Source organism: Crocodylus porosus, unplaced genomic scaffold (genome assembly GCF_001723895.1).
Source record: "Crocodylus porosus isolate Cpor-Errol unplaced genomic scaffold, CroPor_comp1, whole genome shotgun sequence".
Lineage (NCBI taxonomy): Eukaryota > Metazoa > Chordata > Crocodylia > Crocodylidae > Crocodylus > Crocodylus porosus.
Window position 1 is genome coordinate 21,671,184 of NW_017728909.1, and position 19,723 is coordinate 21,690,906.

The 19,723-nt window shown below is 58.1% G+C and overlaps 1 protein-coding gene across 2 annotated transcripts; it reads right to left on the bottom strand.

Annotated features, from left to right (window-relative positions):
• Positions 1-934: 934 nt before the first annotated feature.
• FANCG (Fanconi anemia complementation group G) lies at positions 935-17,955 on the bottom strand. Of its 2 annotated transcripts, XM_019531888.1 has the most exons (14): positions 17,757-17,851; positions 17,063-17,153; positions 15,471-15,602; positions 14,051-14,244; positions 11,766-11,922; positions 9,994-10,124; positions 9,203-9,349; positions 8,412-8,572; positions 8,008-8,074; positions 7,057-7,409; positions 6,385-6,425; positions 2,319-2,483; positions 1,481-1,613; positions 935-1,236 (listed from the first exon to the last, which is right to left on the bottom strand). In XM_019531888.1, the coding sequence occupies exons 1-14, from the start codon at positions 17,805-17,807 to the stop codon at positions 1,125-1,127; spliced, it is 1,935 nt and encodes a 644-aa protein (XP_019387433.1). In that variant the 5' UTR covers positions 17,808-17,851; the 3' UTR covers positions 935-1,124. The 2 variants fall into 2 exon arrangements, with proteins under 2 accessions (XP_019387433.1, XP_019387434.1); XM_019531889.1 differs by lacking the exons at positions 15,471-15,602; positions 17,063-17,153 and having other exon boundaries at positions 17,757-17,955.
• Between the last annotated feature and the right edge of the window lie 1,768 nt (positions 17,956-19,723).

The following is a 19,723-nucleotide window of genomic DNA, read 5'->3' on the forward strand; positions in this document are numbered from 1 at the left end:
AGACCCTATAGCCAGGACCCTCTGGATTTGGTCCCAACAGGAGCATTGACACAGCCCGGTCCCCATTCCCAGCCTGGCCTGAAGCCAGCACCCAATGCTGCATGGAAGGCTTTAAAAAGGCTTAAAAGAAACAAACCCAAAAAACCCTGACATGGAACCACCAAATGTGACTGACGGTGTGTGGGCAGTGATGTCAGCACTTCTAACAGAACAGAAATGCACTTCGGGTGTGTTTACCCCTGCACTATCCCTGCTGTCAGATTGCCCAGCTGATAGCATGAATAAAGGCTATGCAAAGTTTATACTCACTAGCTGCTGCAGGCTTATTCAGACCACACTGTAGGAAGACGTGACAGGTCCCTGGAGGCAACAACACTGAGATGGCAGTACAGTGGCCATCAGTGGTGGGAGTTCACTGCGAAGAAACAAGGGGTCCCTTGGGATGAGCTGGACAGCTGCTGCAAGGAACAATGGGGGCTCTCTCTGACCATCTTCATAGCCACACAGGATGCCTCCAAGGGAGACAGACTGCAGCCAAACCAGAGCTACGGGGCTCAATGCAAGGGCCAGGAAATGATGCACGAGAGCCAGTGGGAGAGCGGCCGACAAGATGCCCTAGCCTTTCTGGCGCAAGTCTCCTGACTGCAATTCCAGCTCCAACACTGGAGCTCTGTAGCAGGGAGCAAAGGGCTGGTAATCCTGGTTAGATCTGCGAGTCACCCTGTTAGATTAACAACCTGGAAGACCAGGACTCTCCCCTCCCCAGCACAGACGGTCTCATGGACTGGCAGTGCAAACAGCCTGCACTTGAGGGGAGGGAAGGTGAGGCCAAGCCAGCAGTCTCCTGCCCTGTCCAGACAGTGCCAGGGCCCTGCTCCATACCCTGCTGCTGCTTTCAATGAGGCAGGTCAAAGGGGTGCAAGATAAAAGGGGCCAGGGAAAAAGCAAGGCTGTGGTGCCTCACCCAGGGCCTTTTTATTTGAAAAGCAGATGCAGCGTTGCAGTCCCTGGGCTTGGAAAATGCTTCCAGCTCGTGAGCAGCGCGGCGTCCCAGAGCAGATAACACTGCAGACATGGAGGCTGCCGGCTGGCTGGCATGTGACCCTGGCAGGCAGGCTGCGACTCTAAGGCTTCTGGCTGCTGCTCCCGAGATAGTCCTGCAGGCTCCTGGCAAGGGATCCATCCAGCAGGAGGTTTGTTGGCTGCGGGCACAAAGTCAGGTACAGCGGGAAGGATCTGCAAGACACGGGGAAGCGGTCGGCCAGCAGTAGCTCCCGTGGCAGACGCTGGCAGGACCATGTAACAGCCACTGAGCACCATGGACCTGCCAGCACCCCCAATGCACAGCATCCAGCCCATGCAGAGGGGGAGCTCTGGGCACAGGGGTCACCTCTCGCTGTGCCCACCCCCTCCCTTCGTGTCCCACAGCCAGTGCCACCAGCTACTTTCACCCCTTCCCTGCCCCTGCTGCTGTACGCACCTGCCCGGCACCTCCTGCTGCCCCTCTGTTTGGCCAGAGTCTGCCTGGAGCTTCTGCCAGAGTGCGGCCGCTTCCTGCCTCCGGTCCAGCTTCCACAGGGTCTGCAGCAGGTGGGAGGCAGCTGCCAGGTCCCCTGCAAGGCACGAGTGGGCTCAGCTGAGCCGGGAATGAGAAGCTCTGGGGGCTCCACCTAGATTCGGGTGCTCTGGGACATCCGGCCCCCTGTATCCCAGGAAGGCGAGAGCAGCACCACGGGCTTCACAGAGGGTCCAGCCAGACCCACTCCCATGCCACAAAGCAGAGCTGGGGCTGGGCTGGAACTGGGGAGCAGCGGGGAATCAAGCACCAGCTGCCCTCGCAGTAACCCAGCAGACTCCATGGCGTGTCAGCAGCCTCAGGGGCTCCCTCCTGCAGACTGCTCCAGCCAGTGTTCGGCTCCCACCCACCGCACCGGCAAGGTGCGCTTCCCCAGGACGTCCCCAGCATCCGGAGCACTGTGCCCTGAGACAGCCCAGATCGATAAAGCCCAGCCTCCCCGCATCCAGCACCTCCTGGGGGAGACTCTCTTCAGAGACTAACAGGGAAGTGCCCAAGGGCTGGGACCGGACCAACTCCACCCCCACGAACCAGCCTTGTCCTAATGCTTGAGTGGCACGGGGATGAATGGGAGCAAATGAGGCCGCTCCAGCACAATTGCTGTAATGTTGAGCCTTATTCAGTGCCCAGGGCTGCAGGTTGCTCTGAAATGTGGACTTCCAGGACCTGGAGCATTTCCCATTGCAAGGAACAAAGCAGCCTGGGCTGTGCTTGCAGGGACCCCAGCCCAAGCCCCCTGTACCTGGGGAGACCTGCAAGGCGTACTGGAAGTTCATCAAGGCATCCCTGTCCCGTCCGAGCTCCAAGAACTGGGTGCCTCGCCCAACGAGAGCCAGAAGCCGGATTTTTTGGAGCACCGCCGCCTCCGGCAGGGCGCCTGCTGCCACCTCGCCAATGTGGAGGCCGTCTGGGGTAGAAGGAACAACGCTGTGAGCTTAGACATGGCATCCCCTGGCTCCCCGCTTCCCCTGCCACCAAGGATGGGGCAAACAGCTGGGAGGGCCTGGGCCATTCATCATTCTGGTCCCCCTTCCCAAGCACTCTGCAGGCCCTTCTGGGAGGCTCAGCCTCTCTGCTGGCTTCCAGCTATAGCCGGCTGCTGCTGCTGGGGGGTTGCACACAGCACATAGTTCAACATGAGCCTTTTGCAGGCTTTGCTGAAGCACTGGTTGACACAAGCACCGAGTAATGCATGTTCAGCTCCCAGACAGGCTTTGATAAAAGCAGGTCCAACAGAAGGCTGACTTGCTCCCACCTGACAGGGGTCTTGGAAGTCAGGCTTTGGTGGGGCTGGAAGGGAACTCCAGAGGTCGCATCTAGTCCAAGCCCTGTGCAAGCCAGCCTAGACAAACCCATCATCAAACCTCTCAGTAAAACTACTGATAACCCTAGCACAGCACCAGACATCGCCCCTGACCCTGCCACAGGGACAGCAGGAGGACCGTGGCAGCCAACGTCCTGCTTCTATAAAAGGTTAGTAGTATATGCACAAAATAACCCAGGCAGAGGCCATGCCTCCACTGCAGAGGAAGGGAACTCCTTCCCTCTCCCCAAGCCTGCACCAGTCTAAGCAGGGGGAAAATCCCTTCCTGACCCCAGTGCAGCATTGGTCTGACCCTGAGCAGAGGGGCAAGCCCCTCCAGCCAGGGCCCGGTAGGGTTGGTGCCAGCAGGAGCACTGGCACAGCCCAGCCTGGGCTGCAGCTACACCCAGCACCTCTGGGGAAGGATTAAACCCCCTGACACACGGAGCAGAAAGTGGGGAGCAAGATTCCCTCCCACCCCCATGCAGCTACCAGCACAGCCCAGAAGCCTGGGAAATACCCCTAGTAGGGCACAGGCATCGCTGCACCCAGATCATGCCTGCCCACTGTCTGTCCACCCTCTTCTCGACACCTCCAGTGATGGAGGGAGTCCACTGACCTCTGGCAAAGTTGGCTCAACAACCAGCACTGTTCCTCCTTTTTCTCTTTCCTCTAGCGCAGCTCTCTGTACAAGGGCCAGGGAAGGGTGTTTGTTGTCTGTGCTGCTGCTGTGGACAGCGTGTACTTCCTGGAGACCTCGATGTCACACAGAGCCTAACCACAGGCTCAGTTTGATGGCGGGGGCTCAGCCAGGTTTCTTACCTACAAAGCCCAACTCCCTTACTAGCCTGTCCAAAGGGTTACAAGATAAGCCCTGGAGGCTGGTGGCAGGGCACAGGCTCAATGCGTGTACGGCACCCCGCGAGCCCTGGGCAAAGTTCCTAACATTTCACGTCCTTTTTAGACGTGGATGAAGCAGTTGTTTACCACAGGCCCATGGCACATAGTCATTTACTGACTCCATGGGCTCTCTGACCCCAAACGTTGTGCATCCTGCCTTGCTTCACACAGAATCACAGAAAATGAGAGTTGAAGGGAGCTCCGGAGGTCACATCTAGTCCAACCCCTGCTCCAAACAGGACCAGCCCCAACTATATCATCCCAGACCAGGCTTTGTCTATCTGCATCTTCAAAACCTCCAAGGTTGGAGACTGCACCACCTCTCTGGGAGGCCTATTCCATTGTTTCACCACCCTCCTCGTGAGATTTTCCTCCTAATATCAAACCTAAACTCCCCTTGCTGCAGCTTGAGCCCACTGCCCCTTGTCCTGTCATCTGCCCCCACTGAGACCAGCCCAGCTCCATCCTCTTTGCAGCCTCCCTGCAGGGAGGTGACAGCTGCTATTCAGTCCCCCTCGGTCTTCTCTTCTGCAGACTCAGTCAGCCCATTTCCCTCAGCCTCCCCTCACCAGTCCTGTCCACCAGCCCCCAACCATTTTCATTGCCCTCCACTGGACTCTCTCCAATGTGTCCGTAGCCTTTCTGTAGTGGGAGGCCCAAAACTGGACACAGGACTCCAGATGTGGCCTCCCCAGTGCTGAACAGAGGGGAAGGATCACTGCCCTTGATCTGCCGGCAACGCTACTACCGATGCAGCCCAGGATGCTGTTGGCCTTCTTGGCACCAAGGGCACACTGCTGGCTCCTGTTCAGCTTCTCGTCCCCTGTCCCACCTGGTCCTTTTCTGCAGAGCTGCTGCTGAGCCAGTTGGTCCCCAGCCTGCATCAGTGCATGCACATGACAGAACATGCAAATTTGGAGCTGGCACAGGTCAGATCCCAATCACACCATTACTTGCATGACAGGACATGCAAATCTGGAACTGCCAGGATCAAGACCCCAGGTCTCTCCTGCTCTGCCAGGTGGAAAGTTGGGTGCCTGCTAAACCAGGGCAGCCCTGGGACATCAGGCTGCACTGTAGGGACCTTGTCACGCCTTCAGTTTAGGGCACAATGAAAACCAGCAACAAAATTACTGCACATATTTTTTGGAATCATTGTGTTGCCTATTTCCAAATTATCACACCATGAATTGCCTGCATGTGTGGCTGGGTTACTGTTTAAGGGGCGATTAACTGGTGAATTGCATGCTAAGCATAACGCCTGCCAGTGGCCTCCAGCATTTACATCACAGACATCAGCACCTCTTCACAAACCACCCTGATCCCGGCACCTTTTGTCATTCATGTGCATTTCGGACCCCCGGCACCAATTTTAACACTCAAACTCATCAAGCAACTTTGCCAGAGGTTGGTAAAGCCTGACTTTGAAGAGGTCTTTCAGGCCAAGGCACGGGTAGGTGCGGCTAACCTTCCATCAGGTCTGCTTTTAGCAAAGCCCTTCTAGCTGTCTCCACATTGATCAGTGCTGGTGTCGGTCAATCCTGCAGCCAGGGGCATACCTTCCAGCGCAGGCCTTAACAGGCAAGAGGGAAGCTGTTCAGGGAGAGCCGCAAGGGAGCACCCGGGGGGAAGGGACCCGGAGATGGCGTAGGAGGAAGGCAGACAGGACAGGCGGATCCAAAGCAGCTGCTGGTGATGAGTCAGCAGTGGTGTAAAGAGGACCAAAGGGGCCAGGCCACTGATTTTTCCGGGCATGTAACCGGCTCCCAGAAGGGGAGGCTGCCGCTTGCCTTTACCTCAGCTATGATGGTAACAGTGAGCTGGGGCTTCCCTGAAATCTTTTCCTCTTGGCTTGCCCTGAGCTGCTCCATGAAGACCCCGGATGTGGGCTGGCAGCACTCCTGGCTTTGCCAACGGCCGAGGAGACTGGTTCTTAACCAGCAAGCTGGGTCCAGTGCTGCGGGTGGGCCGTGATGGGGTCAGCCACCCCTGCCCCATCTTATGTGCCAGACAGGGTCTGCGCCTGTGACCGGAGCAGCAAGCAGCAGCCTTGGCTCTGCTGAGGGGCTGGGCAAAATCAGCACAGGAGCGCTCAGCACAGCTCTGGTGCTTCCAAGTCTGAGCTAGCGTGGAGGTGTCTGCAGCACGCTTATGAGCCCTCTGGGCCTCCACAGCTGGACTAATAGCCAACAGCAGCAGGGAAAAGCCTTCCCAAGACCCCTTGAGCCAGCAGAGAACAGCACAAAGCAGGTAGATCTATTCCCTGGAGTCCGGATCTCCTTGCTGCTGCTCAGGGCATGGCAGGTGCAACAGGCAGCCCGGGAACGGTGAGAGAACATAGGCAGCTGAGGTGAGCTGCCCCTGGGCCCTCTCAGCCTTGGACAATGCTCCAGAGATGCTCAGGACACAGGGCAGGTACATGCCAGCATGAAGCAAGGCCTGGCACAAAGCCCCGCCTATCAGCTGAACACTATGGGCCCTGCCATAGCACTTCCCATGCTCAGGGCACCATATAGGCACCACCTGCTGCACACAGGCTTTGCTAGCCCAAGCCTGGCCCCCATACCCCTCCAAGAGAGGCAAGGGCAGGTGCAGCTGTACCTACCTGCACTCACAAGCTGGACTCTGAGAAGGTCATTGAGGCACCTGGAGGGACAAGCCAAAGGAAAATCATAGAACCAGAGCAGTGGAGCTGGAAGGGACCTCCACATCTAGTCCAACCCCAGGATCAGCCCTGTCCAAAACTTCCTAGACAAATCTATAATCTAACCATCTAACCTCTTCGTAGAACTACCATCACCCTGACACAGCACCAGACTTCACACCCAACCCTGCTGCTGGGAAAGCAGAGGGGCTGCGGCAACGAGTATCCCGTTGCTGGAAAGGTTGTTAAAAGATGCTCCAGAGATGCCAGGCAGAGGGTGTGCCCCCTGCTACAGTCGCTCCCAGGGCTACTGCCCAGTCCTAGAGGCCACGGGCCAGCAGGAACCTCAGCCCAAGGACAAGAGCGCCTGCCCTGAAGGCACACACGCTCTGGGTCCTGCACAGGCCCCCTACCTCAGCTCCAGAGCCCCACGGCTCAGCCGTCCCCGAGGCCCATATGAGGATGGCCCCATGTCTCCCTGCTGTGGGTGGAGGCGAGACACCCTGCGCACAGTCTGAGCAGGGCCCTGGGGCTGCCCCTGCAGGCTGCCCTGCTGCTCCTGGCAAGCTGCTGTCAGCCCCAGCTGGCTGCAGCCTGGCCAGCTCCCTCTCCCTCTGCTTGCAGTAACGGCACCTGGTAAACTGCGTTATGGCCTCCTTGCTGTCCGCTAGGCCAGCCCATGCCCGGCCCTGGTGCAGGTACGCGGCTGCCCTCCACAGGATGCAGCGCAGGCTCTCTTTCTTCTGGGGCAGGATGTCACAGGACAGCCCCGACCTTGGCCTGGGTGATGAGGAACCTGCCTCCGCCCCGTCCCAGGAGCTCAGGTCAATGCGCAGCATCTCAGGAGTCAGGTCACTCGTTCGGCTGACAACCTCCTCACACACAGCAATGGTGTCCCGGTGCCTCCCAAGCTGCTCCAGGGCACACGCGGCTTCCAAGAACACCTCGGGGATCCTGGGCAGAGCCGACTGGCTGTGCAGGGGCACCTGTGGGGCAGGTATGGCACGCTTTGGCTCGTGCTTGGAGGGGGAACCTTTCATGGGGCTCAGCTGCAGCTGCCCCGACCCAGGCTGAGTGAGAAGCCAGTGGCCTCGACTGCGTAGCTGGGGTTTCCCGAGCCAGGCTGGGAACACAGCAAGGAAACAGAGCCGTGGCCCTGGCAGCATCACACCAGACAGCGCTGAGCCAGCCCTGGCTGAATGCCCGCACTGCACAGACCACATTAATGTGCACTGCAGTGCAATGCCATGGCTTCCAGGTGGGGAGGCCTCTGCCCCTTGGCATCTCCACCTGGACACCCCAAGAGCTCCAGGTCCATGTGCTCTGTGTGGGCCTCCCTTCCCCTCCCTGCCTGCAGCTGAGCCCTTCAGCGTCCTGCCTCAGCCCCCGCATTTGCTCCCTTGCTCTGGTGCTTTTGGGTGCCCAGAGCAGGCCAGGGCCCCTGTCCCTGCAGAGGTGCCAGAAGGCTCCTGAGGGGATGTAAGTGCAGGTGAGGAAAGAAGCCATCCTGCAGAATCCAAGGGATGGGGCTCCTACAGTGTCTCACAAGCCCAGTCACCCCCCAGGCCCCTGGCAAATTCTCACCTGGTGCCGGGGCCCCTCCTGCAGCACAGCCAGCAAGTCCAGGTAGTGCTCCCCTGCTTCAGCCGTCCTGCAGCACAGAGAGGAGGGAGGGAGGAGGTTCCCCTGCAGCCAAGGGGGAGCGGGGACCAGGGGAAACCCCAAGAAAAGGCCTCTTCTCTCAAAGAGTAGGACCAGGACCGATAAGGGGAGTAAGGCCATGTGGGAGCCGTGCTAAGCCACCTGCCTGTCCCTGCAACACCAGTCCCAGCACCAAGAAGGCAGGCAGGCAGGCAGATTCCTATTGGCCTGGCACTGGTTGGATGCTCAACAAGGGTTCAACTGGTGCCAATCTAGGAGCCCAAAGGAGACAGGGGGCTCCGAGCAGGCTGGGTTCCTGCCCAAGAGGAGAGAGGAAAGGGCTTCACCTTCCAGCCTGGAGGCACCTCTGGGCCAGCAGGTACTTCACCTCAGAGGGGGAGGGCTGGCGGAGCAGCGACACCAAGGCCAGGGGGTGGACCAGCAGCTCTGTTTGGACCAGTGAGCCAGACGCAGCGGAGCCAGCCTCCGGAGGGGGGCTGTCTAGAGCCTGCAGAGGCAAGGGAGGCACAGAGCTTATGGGAGGTAAACCCCTGCTCTAACCCCAGGGAGCTGCACCCAGGCTCCTCCGTTTCTGTAGAGGACCCAGAGGCCCGGACCGGCTCATGCAGCCACCTCTGGGGTGGAGGGCAGCACTGGTACTGTAAGCACACAGCAGCGCAGGGCCCTTCAATGCCCCGGGGGCAGAGACCTGCCTGGGATTCTGTGCTCTCAGAGGGCCCCAGCCTGCCCCTGCCCCGGCATGCTGGATGGCAGGGAGCTCTCTCCGCCCCATGCTTGTTAAAACCAACTGAGCTCGGACTGTGACTGCCTGCGGGACCAGGCCCCAGTGTGCCCCCACCACAGACCAATGCCATGTTAATGGCTGGTCACTACAACTACCTGACACCCAGGCATCCTTGGGCAGAGCATCTCCACTTCATGCCACTGCCTGGGTAAGGCCAAGGCGGTCTCCGAAGTCATCTGGAGCAGCCGCTGTGGGGCTCAGTCGGCCTGGCTCCCCTTACCCAGCTGCAACCAGGGCTGCTCCAGGGTCTGTACAGCCCAGCCAGACCCAATGCAGCAGTGAGCCACACAGCTTCAGGATGCCACCCCGAGAGGCCATGCTGGGCAGACAAACCTCATGGAGCAGAGCCAGGGCCTCCAGCTCCGCGTCCATTTCCCCCAGCTGGTGGTACACCATTGCTGCCTGGGACAGGGCCGTGAGGCACTGGAAATCAAGCTGCAGGGCTTGCTTCAGGTGCTGCAGAGCCGTCTGTGGCTTACCCTGGGGGCAGGAAGAACCAGACAGCAAGACCTCACTCCCTGCTATAGCTCCAGAGTATCACCTGGAGAAACATGCTCCAGGCATCCTCCCAGAGGAAGGGGCCTGGGCCCTCAAAATGGGGTGGGTGAGGGAGAATCAGGGGGCCCAGAGGAGCTACAGAGGCCAAGGCATGACAAGTCCCTAGCCTGGCAAAGCACATAGTGCCAGGCACCCCCTGGGCTCAAGGGGCTGGAAAGGAAACCCTGCAGTCTGGTGATCTGGCTACTCCACCTCCATCCCCAACCGCGCTTTAGAGGGAAGCACTCAGGGTTTCCTCCTTCCCAGGGCAGCAACAAGCCTCTCTGTGCTGGGCCCTCCAGCCTCCCCTCCCCTGGACGTGGGCTGCACTAACCCACAGCAAAGCTGGCTGAGCTGCCCCAGGAGAGAGCGGGGAGCAGCCGGCACAGCCAAAGTGCTGGGCTGGGAAACTCAAGTTGCTGCCTGAGAAAGTTGAGGTTACAGTTCCCAATGGAGCCCAGCGACACTCCACCTGTAGCCCTCGGCCCCAGGCACGCACAGCGTGGCTGTTAGGCTGCCCCTCCAGCTCCCTGCAGGCACCGGCTAATCCACCCTCCCTGCTCCTGGTGAAAGACACGGCACGTTACCATTTGCCGAGTGCAGCAGCCCAGGCAGATGTAGATCTGGGCCAGGACTCTCTTGGAGCAGAACCCGGTTGCAGCCAGTTGGAGGAGGGAGAGGGCAGCTGGGAGATTCCCAGCCTCCAGCTCCTGGAAACCTGCAGTGTGAATGGTAGATATTAGCTGTGCGCCATGTCCGTCACACCCCCGGAGTCGGGCCTCTGTGGCAGCCTGTGCACCACGGGCAAGATCCTTGTGTCGGCACCAGCCAGCCTTCCTGCTCAGTGCTGCGTTACGCCTTTGAAAATGCAGGGACCTCAACCACCCCAGCACGTGCTGTGGGCTGGGCACAGCTGTCAGAACTGCTACCTTTCTTTTATCTGGAACACTTGCAGGAGACCATTGCATTCCTTTCTGGGAACAGAGCTGGGACAGCAGAAACCTCCGAAGACAGCACAAGACACATACCTGCATGCTGGCCAGAGGCAGAGGATGCGGTTCGGGGGTGGCACAGGCAAGGGCAGGAGGTGACAAACCAGAAGGGAGAGCTGGAACAAACTGAGCGCAAAGGCTGAGCCGGCACCGTTTGAGGCCCTGGCAGAAGCTGACTACAAGCTCCTGGGTGAGAGTCCTGAGAGAAGTGTGTGGCTGGGAGCAGAGAAGCCAACCCTGGCTGCTGGACTCCCTCGGCCCTCTGCAAGGGAGCAGGAATTCTGTGCAACCTTCAAGTGAATGGATCTGCCCCTCGGAAACCTGACCCCACCCTGGGAGCTACAGACCAGAGTACAAGCTTGGCTAACCCCTTGGGGCCAGAGAAGCTCTAGGACCTGCTCTGTCACGGCAGTGAGGACCCCAGAGAACCCATCCCTGCATACAGGCTGCAGACATGCTCTCTGATGAAACATCATTGGGCTGCAGCCCGAATATGAGCCAAAGCTGCGGATAATACATGCTTAAGCTGGTGTAGATTGACGTGCTCAATATATAACCGCTAGGAAGCAGAAGCATAATCTGTTAGCCAAGGCCCCTAGTTTTCACCTAGGACAAATGCAGGCTATTGCTTTTAACTAACAGCTGCAACAACTTGATAAGAACCAAATCATGCGTAGTCAGCTGCAATCCCACTGAAACGCTACCGGGTCTGTGCTAACTGCACAGGATAAGAGAGAAATGTGTGTCATATTTAGAAGAGATGAACGGGAAAGTCAGAGGGGCTCTGGGAAGTAGATCCAGGAGCACAGATGTAAAAGTGGCAGTGTGCCACCAAAAACCACCCGTGGCCAGCCTCACCCACGTGCAAGGGATTTGTGATCAGCTGCAGAGGTACAGCAAGAGCAGAAGGCCTCCAAAGCATGGAGGGGATGGAGAGGGGCAGGGGCCTGGCTGACCTGCCTCTCACTAGTCATTCCAAGGCCTAGGTACCCAGTTAAGGCCACAGCACGGAGAAGCAGGGGAGCACCTGTGACAGAGGCAGGGTGCGGGTGGAGACAGGAGCCTGGGGGACCCCACAGTGCTGAAAGTCGAGCAGGGGCAAGTGCAGGGGTGTGAGGGGGGTTGTTTTCAAGGCTGAAACATCACTGGGCTTCCTCCTTGGCCTCTTGTTCAAGTGCAACACACTGAAGGGCAGGGAAGGCTGGCTGTCCAGCTCCCACCCCATGGCTAAGAGAAGGGAAGAGCTAGGGAAGTGCAGTGCAGGCAGGCTCCAGAGGCAGGGCTGGAGGGACAGTTGCACCCCTGGAAAGGAGGTGTGTAGAGCACTGGATGCACCCTGTGGTGCGGGAAACATGCCCAATCCATACCTTGCAGGAAGGCAGCTGCGGTCCACAGTATCTCTCTCACATCCCGGGCACTCTGTACCACGAGGGGCGAAGTGCCCCCATCAGCAGGCACCTGCCAGGCCCTGAGTAGTGCCAGGAGCTCGTTCTCACCTCCAGGGCAGGGTGACAGCACTGGCTCCTGATAGCAGACATGGAGGAGAGTGGGTGAGATGCAGAGCCCTGGAGACCTCTGGAGCCTTCATGCTATGGCGGTTCGCATGCCCAGACCACATCGCCCAGCAGCCTATCTCCGGCCAACAGCGTCTTCACCACTGTGAGGCTGAACGGTGCTGTGCTCCAACTGTGCACCAGGTCACACCACCCCTAGATGAGGCCAAAGGGCCCCCCAGGCCCACCCAGCCTTGCCCTAGGGCATCCACTGAAACCTGCTAGAAGCCCACAGATGAGTGCATGTGGGCTGCGTGAGGAATGCACATGAGCTGCATGTGTACATGCCACAGCCAGGGATTCTCCTGCTCACTCCCTATTGACACTACTCCCCTGGGAGAGCCTTCACTGCCCACCACCAGCAGGAGAGCTCCTGCTCTCTGGCTGGAGACCACGGCTGTGTCTGGACTCTTGCTGCTGGGGGTAGTCCAAGGCCATGGGAGCAGGGAGCTGACTGGAAAGCCACTTAATGCCCTTCAAGACGTTATACCAAAGCTGTAATGCCAGCAGCAGGCAATCGCTGCTCAGCACAGACGGGCTCCAGGCTCCCAGTAGCGCAGCATACCCTGCTTGTCATAACCCTCCAGTGCCGTTCTGCAGCCAGCCTACAGGCCCTCACGTTGGACAGCAGGAGGGCAAGCTCAGCTCCTCCTGCCCCCAGGGATTTCTCAGGCTTCTGGGCTGTGCTAGTTGCTGCAGGGGTTGGGAGGGAATTCCTTCCCCGCATCAATGCTTTGTGTCGTGGACTTTTTGTAAGCCCCCCTCAGAGGCATTGGAGGTTGGTTGCAGCCCAGGCCCGGTATGGGGTCTAAGATGTGCCAATGCTTCTGCTGGGACCAAAGCCAAAGGGTCCCGGATAGCAGGTCTTGCCCTTCTGCTCAGAATCAAACCAATGCTGCACTGGGGGCAGGAAGGAATTTCCCCCCCTGCTCAGATTGGTATAAAATGGGGGTTTTTGCCTTCTTCTGCAGCAGGGACACAGCCTCAGTCTGGGATCTCTGGAGTGTCTACTAACAACTTTTGCAGCACTTTCCCTGCGACAGGGTCGGGTGTGGTATCAGGGTGACTGGGCTAATTTGCTCAGAGTTTGGACACTGGACTTGTGTGGGATGGTTTGCACAGGGCTGATCCTGCCTCAGGCAGGGGTTGGACTAGACATGACTTCTGCAGCTCCCTCCCACCCAGAAACGATTCCGGGTGGGATCTGTAGGGAGCTGGCTGGGTGGACTCCTCCCCACTGTGCTGGCACTGCTTGGGAAGAAGCATGTAAGCAGTCCACTAGAGCACAGGGGGGAGCTGCTGCCTGGTTGTGAGACCCAGCACCACGGCATGTCATGGTGCCCCGTGTACAGTAGCCAGCCAAAAGGGTGCCCAGTGCCTACTTACTTCAGCTTTTGGATGATAGAATCATAGAAAACGAGGATTGAGGGGAGCTCAGGAGGTCGCATCTAGTCCAACCTCCTGCTCACAGCAGGACCAGCCCCAACTACATCATCCCAGACAAGGTTTTGTCTATCTGGGTCTTCAAAACCTCCAAGGATGGAGACTCCACCACCTCTTTGGGGAGACCGTTCCAGTGCTTTACTACCCTCCTAGTGAGAAAGTTTTTCCTCATGTCTAACCTCAACTTCCCTCAGTGCAAGTGAAACCCATTGCTCCTTGTCCTGTCATCTGCTCCCACTGAGAACAGCCCAGCTCCATCCTCTTTGCAACCCCCCTGCGGGGAGCTGAAGGCTGCAATCAAATCCTCCCTGTTTTCTCTTCTGCAGACTCAGTCGGCCCATTTCCCTCAAACTCTCCTCACAAGTCCGGTCCCCCAGCCCCACAACCATTTGCATTGCCCTCCACTGGACTCTCTCCAACATGTCCACATCCTTTCTGTAGCAGGGGGCTCACAGCTGGACACAGGACTCCAGATGTGGCCTCACCACTGCCGAATAGAGGGGAAGAATCACTTCCCTTGATCTGCTGGTAAAGCTGCTACCAATGCAGCCCAGGATGCCAGTAGCCTTCTTGACAACAAGGGAACAAGACTGCTCAAGGCGAGGGGCAGCACAAACATCTAGAAGACAGGCAGCATCCTGCAGCTGCCTCTGTACCTTGGCACCACTCAAGAGCCGCAGAAGCCCGGTGATGCTGCCCAGGCGGTTCGCTGCCAGCCACAGCACCCCCTGCAGAACGCCCAGTTGATGCAGTGGAGCTCGCAGCTCCTCGGCAGGCACCTCTTGCAGCACCTTCTGCCAGAGCTCCTCGGTGCTGAGATCTTGCCCGGACACCCCACCAGCTTCCAGCACTAGAAGAAAAAGAATGAGCAAAAGTAGTTATCACATGGGGGCTGGGGGGGAATGTTTTCCCCTCCTGCTGCTACGAGTCAGGGCTTTTTGGTTTTTCTTTTTGTTTTTTTAAAGCCTCCCCCACAGGTGCTGGGTGCTACAGCCCAGGCTGGGGATGGGGCTGGGCTGTGCCAAGGCTCCTGCTAGCACCAACCCCACAGGGTCGTGGCTGGAAGGTCTTGCCCCTCTGCTCAGGGTCAGACAGGCTGCCATATTTGGGTGTCAGGAAGGAATTTCCCCCCTGGTCAGACCGGGAGTGGGGAGGGGTTTGCCTTCCTCTGTAGCAGAGGGGTATAGCCTTTGCCTGGGATCCCTTGAATATATATTAACATCCTTTGCAGCATCAGGACACGGCCCCCTCTGCTTTCCCTGTGGCAGGTTTGGGTGTGATGACTGTGTTGTGCCAGGGCTGATCACATGAGGTTGGACAATGGGGCTGGTTTGCACAGGGCTGATCCTGCCTCAGGCAGGGGTTGGACTAGACGTGACCTCTGCAGGTCCCTTCCAGCCAGACTTCCCTGTGTTTCTGAGAGGCCAAATATCATTTGGAAAGGCAGCCGAGGCTATTGCAACAGCTCAGAGCACCCCACAAAGATACAGCCCCTCATGGAGCTGCCCAACATCCACCGGCTCTGGGAAAGGCAGACAAGAGCCTTTATCTCCCTAAGCTGAGAGAAAGAACAGAAACCATGGGGGTGAGCAGAGAAAGGACCTGAGTAATGAAGGGCGCTCACATCACAGAGATCAGCCTTTGACTGGAGCTTAGCCAAAGCCATCACTGGCTTTGCAGACTCCTCCTGCACCCTCTCCTGCCAAGACCAAGTATCCCACTTTGTCCGTTCTAGAGATTCAGCCCACTTCTTCTAAGTTCCTCTGCTCCCAAGTCCCTGAAAGAAGCTCAGACAAACACCCCTTCCCTCTCTCGCCGGTGCCCTCCATCCCAGTTTTGGCCTGAGCACACTTTACGTGTTTGGTGTTCTTCCTCAAGGTCCTGAGCCCCAGCCCTGCAGGCTCCAGGATGCCGCGGATGCCACATCCACTCGGCCCCAAGCCCAGTTACCTCGGCTCTCTTGCCATTTGCACCAGATAACATGAAGTCACCTTCTTAATGCACAGCCCCACCTGTATTTTGCCCCAGCCAGCCTAGCCCCACCACAACTCTGAGAGACTGGGATGTTCTCCTTACCCCTCAAGAGCCCCTGTCGTATGCCTTCCGGTTCTCGCTCAACAATGCAGTCGGAGCTGCCAAGATCAAACAGCAGGGAGTTGTAGAGCACAGTCAGCTCCAGAGGCAGGCTGGGGAGGACAGCTGGCAGCCCTGCAGTCAGAGATGGGCCCAACGCAGGGCCAAGGCAGATGAGCATCAAACAATGCACCTGAGTGACCCAGATGCCAAGGATTTACCAGGTTGCCCTGCTGCCCAATTCATTCCCACTCGGGTTCCCGTGCACTCCCCGAGCCCTACATTCACTGGAGAAGAAAAGCTCTGACCAGGCCAATCTCCTCTCCAGCACTTGGAAGTCAGCATTAGGAGGCCACACCCCAGCTTCCTTCAGACTAGACACCCAGAGGCTTTGACCCTCCAATGCAGAAACCTCCCCTCTGATTTTTTGGGAAATCACCAATGGGCTTTGCCCTCCCTGGTGCAGCTCTTGTCTCCTTAAACAGCAGGGATTTTGCACCATCTCTTAGGTACAAGTATAGCATGACCATTCTAGGATGGCAACTGCTTTAACCCACTGACCAACCCACACTGCTACTGCCTCTTCCTAGCGTGCTTGCCTCTGGGCAGCTCTCCTTCCAGCACTTTCTCTCTAGCAGGGGTGTCAAACATACAGCTGGAATCAGTCCACAAGACTGTTCCATCGGGCATGGCCAAAGCTGCAGAGCACGGCTGTTGGAGCGTGGCCTGCTGCAGAATTCAGGGTCCCTAGACCCCGATGGACATCGTCATCGGCAGCAGGAGGGCAAGCAAGGGCAATGTAAATACTGTCCTGAGGTTTGGATCCAGTCTGGGGCCCGAAATGAGTTTGACATCCCTGCTCTACAGGAAGTCGCTTCTAGCTCCTCCACCAGCTGCTGCACTACCCCAAGTCTCCCTCCTTCAGCAGGGAAGTTAATACCATCTGTCCTTGCCCAGCTCTGGAAGACCCTCCAGCATGCTGCTGCTGCTCCTTCCAGCTCCCCTCGCTACTGAGAGGAAAAGGAGGCTGCTTCATGGCTCCCAGACACATCCTTTAGGAAAAGGAGCAGGTGCAGCTCAGGACAGGGACACGACCCCCGCTCTAGGGCTCCTCTCATCACCTCCAAATATGTGCGTCTCAAAATGCTGCGAGGCTGCACCTGCAGAGACAGGCCCGATGCGGGCACAACGACAGCTGCCCCTCGAATGGCGATCCCTGCTGTTCCACTTCCGCTGGACGGTGCAGACAGGGACAGCAACCTTTTCTCCTTTAAAGGGTTTTCTCCTTTAAAGAAGAATGCGTTTTTAAAGGGGTGGATCCTTTTTTGTTCCCAACCCTTTCATGTCTTCTTGCGACCTGCTTCCGGGTCGCAACCCAGGGGTAGAGAAACACTGCCCTACACAAGCCTGCTGCTCTGACTACAGAGGTTGACTCCCCTGCCACAAAGCAGCTCTGCCAGCAGACCCCCGCCGCAGCGACACCGATCCCTGCACGCATCCAGGGGTCCGTCAGCAGCGCTCCGGCACCCGCCTGCCTCCGCGCTCTGCAGGCGGCGCCTTGCGACACACGGGGCAGCTGGAGCGCGACGCGGTACCTTGGATCTTCTGCAGCAGTTTCTCAAAGGCGCGTCGGTGCTGCAGCACCGCCTGCTTCGTCGCACGGCCCGACCCCGACAAGCTGGCGACCTGCAAGGAGGCCACAGTCACGCGCTGGGGCAGGGCTGGGGGAGACCTCTGGGCGGAGGCGTGGGGGAGAAGCCCCTCGTTGGCACCCAGCCTGGCCTCAGCCTCTCCCTTCGGGAAACTGCCCCGGCGCAGCGGGCAAAGCAAGCGCGGCACGGACTGAGGAAGAGCAGACTGCACTGCGAACGCACACACCTACATTCACACACACACGCGCGCGTGCACTAGCAAACCGATGTGCACGCCCACATGACCACAACCCATGGACGCATGAACCCACACCCCCAACCCACACATGCAGGTGCGTGTGTACGCGAACACCTGCATGCACACTAGCACACATTAACACCCTAACATGCACACCCACACCTGGACAGACCCATGCCTACACACCAGCACACACATTTACCCCCGTGCTAATATACAACACGTCCGCATTTGCACACTAGCACACGCTGACACACATACGAGCACACACCAATATACACATACAAGTATGTGCATGCACACTAGCACGCACACGGCCTCATGCGGACACGTGCTAACAGACACCTGCACACGCGCGATGACGTCACCGGCACACACGCATGACGCGTGCACACACACCCGCCAGCTGCGAACCAGCTGCGCGCAGTCCCCGGCCCACAGGCGCTCCATGCTGCTTCCCGGACGGCCACTTCCGGGGCCGCCGCTGATTGGCCCGCGCCTCGCAGGCGAAAGCTGCGATTGGCGAAAGCAGCCGGAAGTAGGTGCGGTTGCCCGGGGAACGAGGGCGCGGGAGATTCGACATGGCTCCGGAGCCGTTTCCCGGGCCTGAGGGGAAGGGGCGTGGCCAGCTCCAGCTCCGCGACGGTGGCCGAGAGCAGCCAAACCTCTTCCGAACATGGCTTGCATGAGAGCCGGACACGTGCTCAGCTGCGCCCACGTGCGTGAGCACGGTGAACGTGCACCAGCACACACACATCTAAATACACGTGCCGAATATACATCATAGGCCTGCATGCACACGTAACACGCTCAGTACACATCTGCACCCGCCTGCAGGCCGGCCGGGGATGTCCGAGCTGGATGGCCGCGGTGGGGGCTGAAACTGGCTGGAGCATCGGGCTCAGACGGCCGGGATCCGTGGCTCGTGGTGTAGTTGGCAGCTGGTATGAAGCGCAGCGCCCCCGGGGCCGGTCCTGGGGCCGGTTTTGTTCAATGTCTTCATCGATGACCTGGAAGATGACCAGCACAGATGACACCCAGGTGGGGCGCCCACTAGATACACTGCAGGGTCGGGCTGGGATTCGGAGACCTCGACACGTTGGAGGATCGGGCCAAAATAAATCTCACGAGGTTCAACAAGGACAAGTGCAAAATCCTGCACTGGGGAGGGAGCGATCCCCTGCACCCACACAGGCCGGGGGCCATGGGCTGGGCAGCAGCTCTGCAGAAAAGGAGAGGGGTGGGGGGCAGCAGATGATAACTGAACAGGATCCAGCAGTGTGCCCTTGGTTATTTTAATTATTAAAATATGTATCTATATCTTTAGATATATGTATGCAGTGTGCCCTTGGTGCCAAGAAAGCTACTGGCATCCTGAGCTGCATTGGTAGGAGCGCTGCCAGCAGATCGAGGGCGGCGATTCTTTCCCTCTGTTGAGCACTGGGGAGGCCACATCTGGAGTCCTGTGCCCAGCTGTGGGCCCCCACTACAGAAAGGATGTGGGCACATTGGAGAGAGTCCAGTGGAGGACAAGGAAAATGGTTGGGGGACAGGACTGGTGAGGAGAGGCTGAGGGAACTGGGTTGATTGAGTCTGGAGAAGGGAAGACTGAGGGAGGATTTGACAGCGGCCTTCACCTCCCCGCAGGGGGGCTGCAAACAGGATGGAGCTGGACTGGTCTCAGTGGGGGCAGATGACAGGACAAGGAGCAATGGGCTCCAGCTGCAGCAAGGGGAGTTGAGGTTGGATATTAGGAAAAACTCTTACGAGGACAGTGGTGAAGTGCTGGAACGGGTTACCTAGAGAGGTGGTGGACTCTCCATCCTTGGAGATTTTGAAGCCCCAGGTAGACAAAGCTTTGGCTGGGATGATGTAGTTGGGGCTGGTCCTGTTGTGAGCAGGGGGCTGGACTAGATGTGACCTCCTGAGCTCCCTCCCAACCCTCCTTGTCTGTGATTCCATGCATACACACCTATTATACACCTACAACACATTAACACCCCCTCTCTAATATACACCATGTGCAGACATTAAGATACACCCCAATATACCCCTATACATAATATGCACATTAAACACACTAACACAACTAGTATACCCCGACACACTTAATAAAGACCTACAGGCGCACACACTCACACACACAGCCAATACACCCCTACGCACACTCCTAATATATACCTACACACACCCACACCTAATACACACCTGCACACATAATATACACAGACAGCACACTTTTAACCCCTCCCCAATATACACCTACAAGCACACACATTAACACACACAATGGCATGGGCACTGCAAGAGGTGCTTTGTGAGCAAGGGGCAGCAGTGCCACAATGGCTGAGGCAGGACATGTACCT

Coding starts and splice junctions, on each gene's coding strand:
- FANCG (XM_019531888.1), bottom strand. CDS start 17,807: ATGGAGCGCCTGTGGGCCGGGGACTGCGCGCAGCTGGTTCGCAGCTGG. Junction 14,245..15,470: donor ACGACAGGGGCTCTTGAGGG/GTAAGGAGAACA, acceptor TTTTTCTTCTAG/TGCTGGAAGCTGGTGGGGTG. Junction 1,614..2,318: donor CGCCTTGCAGGTCTCCCCAG/GTACAGGGGGCT, acceptor CGTGCCTTGCAG/GGGACCTGGCAGCTGCCTCC.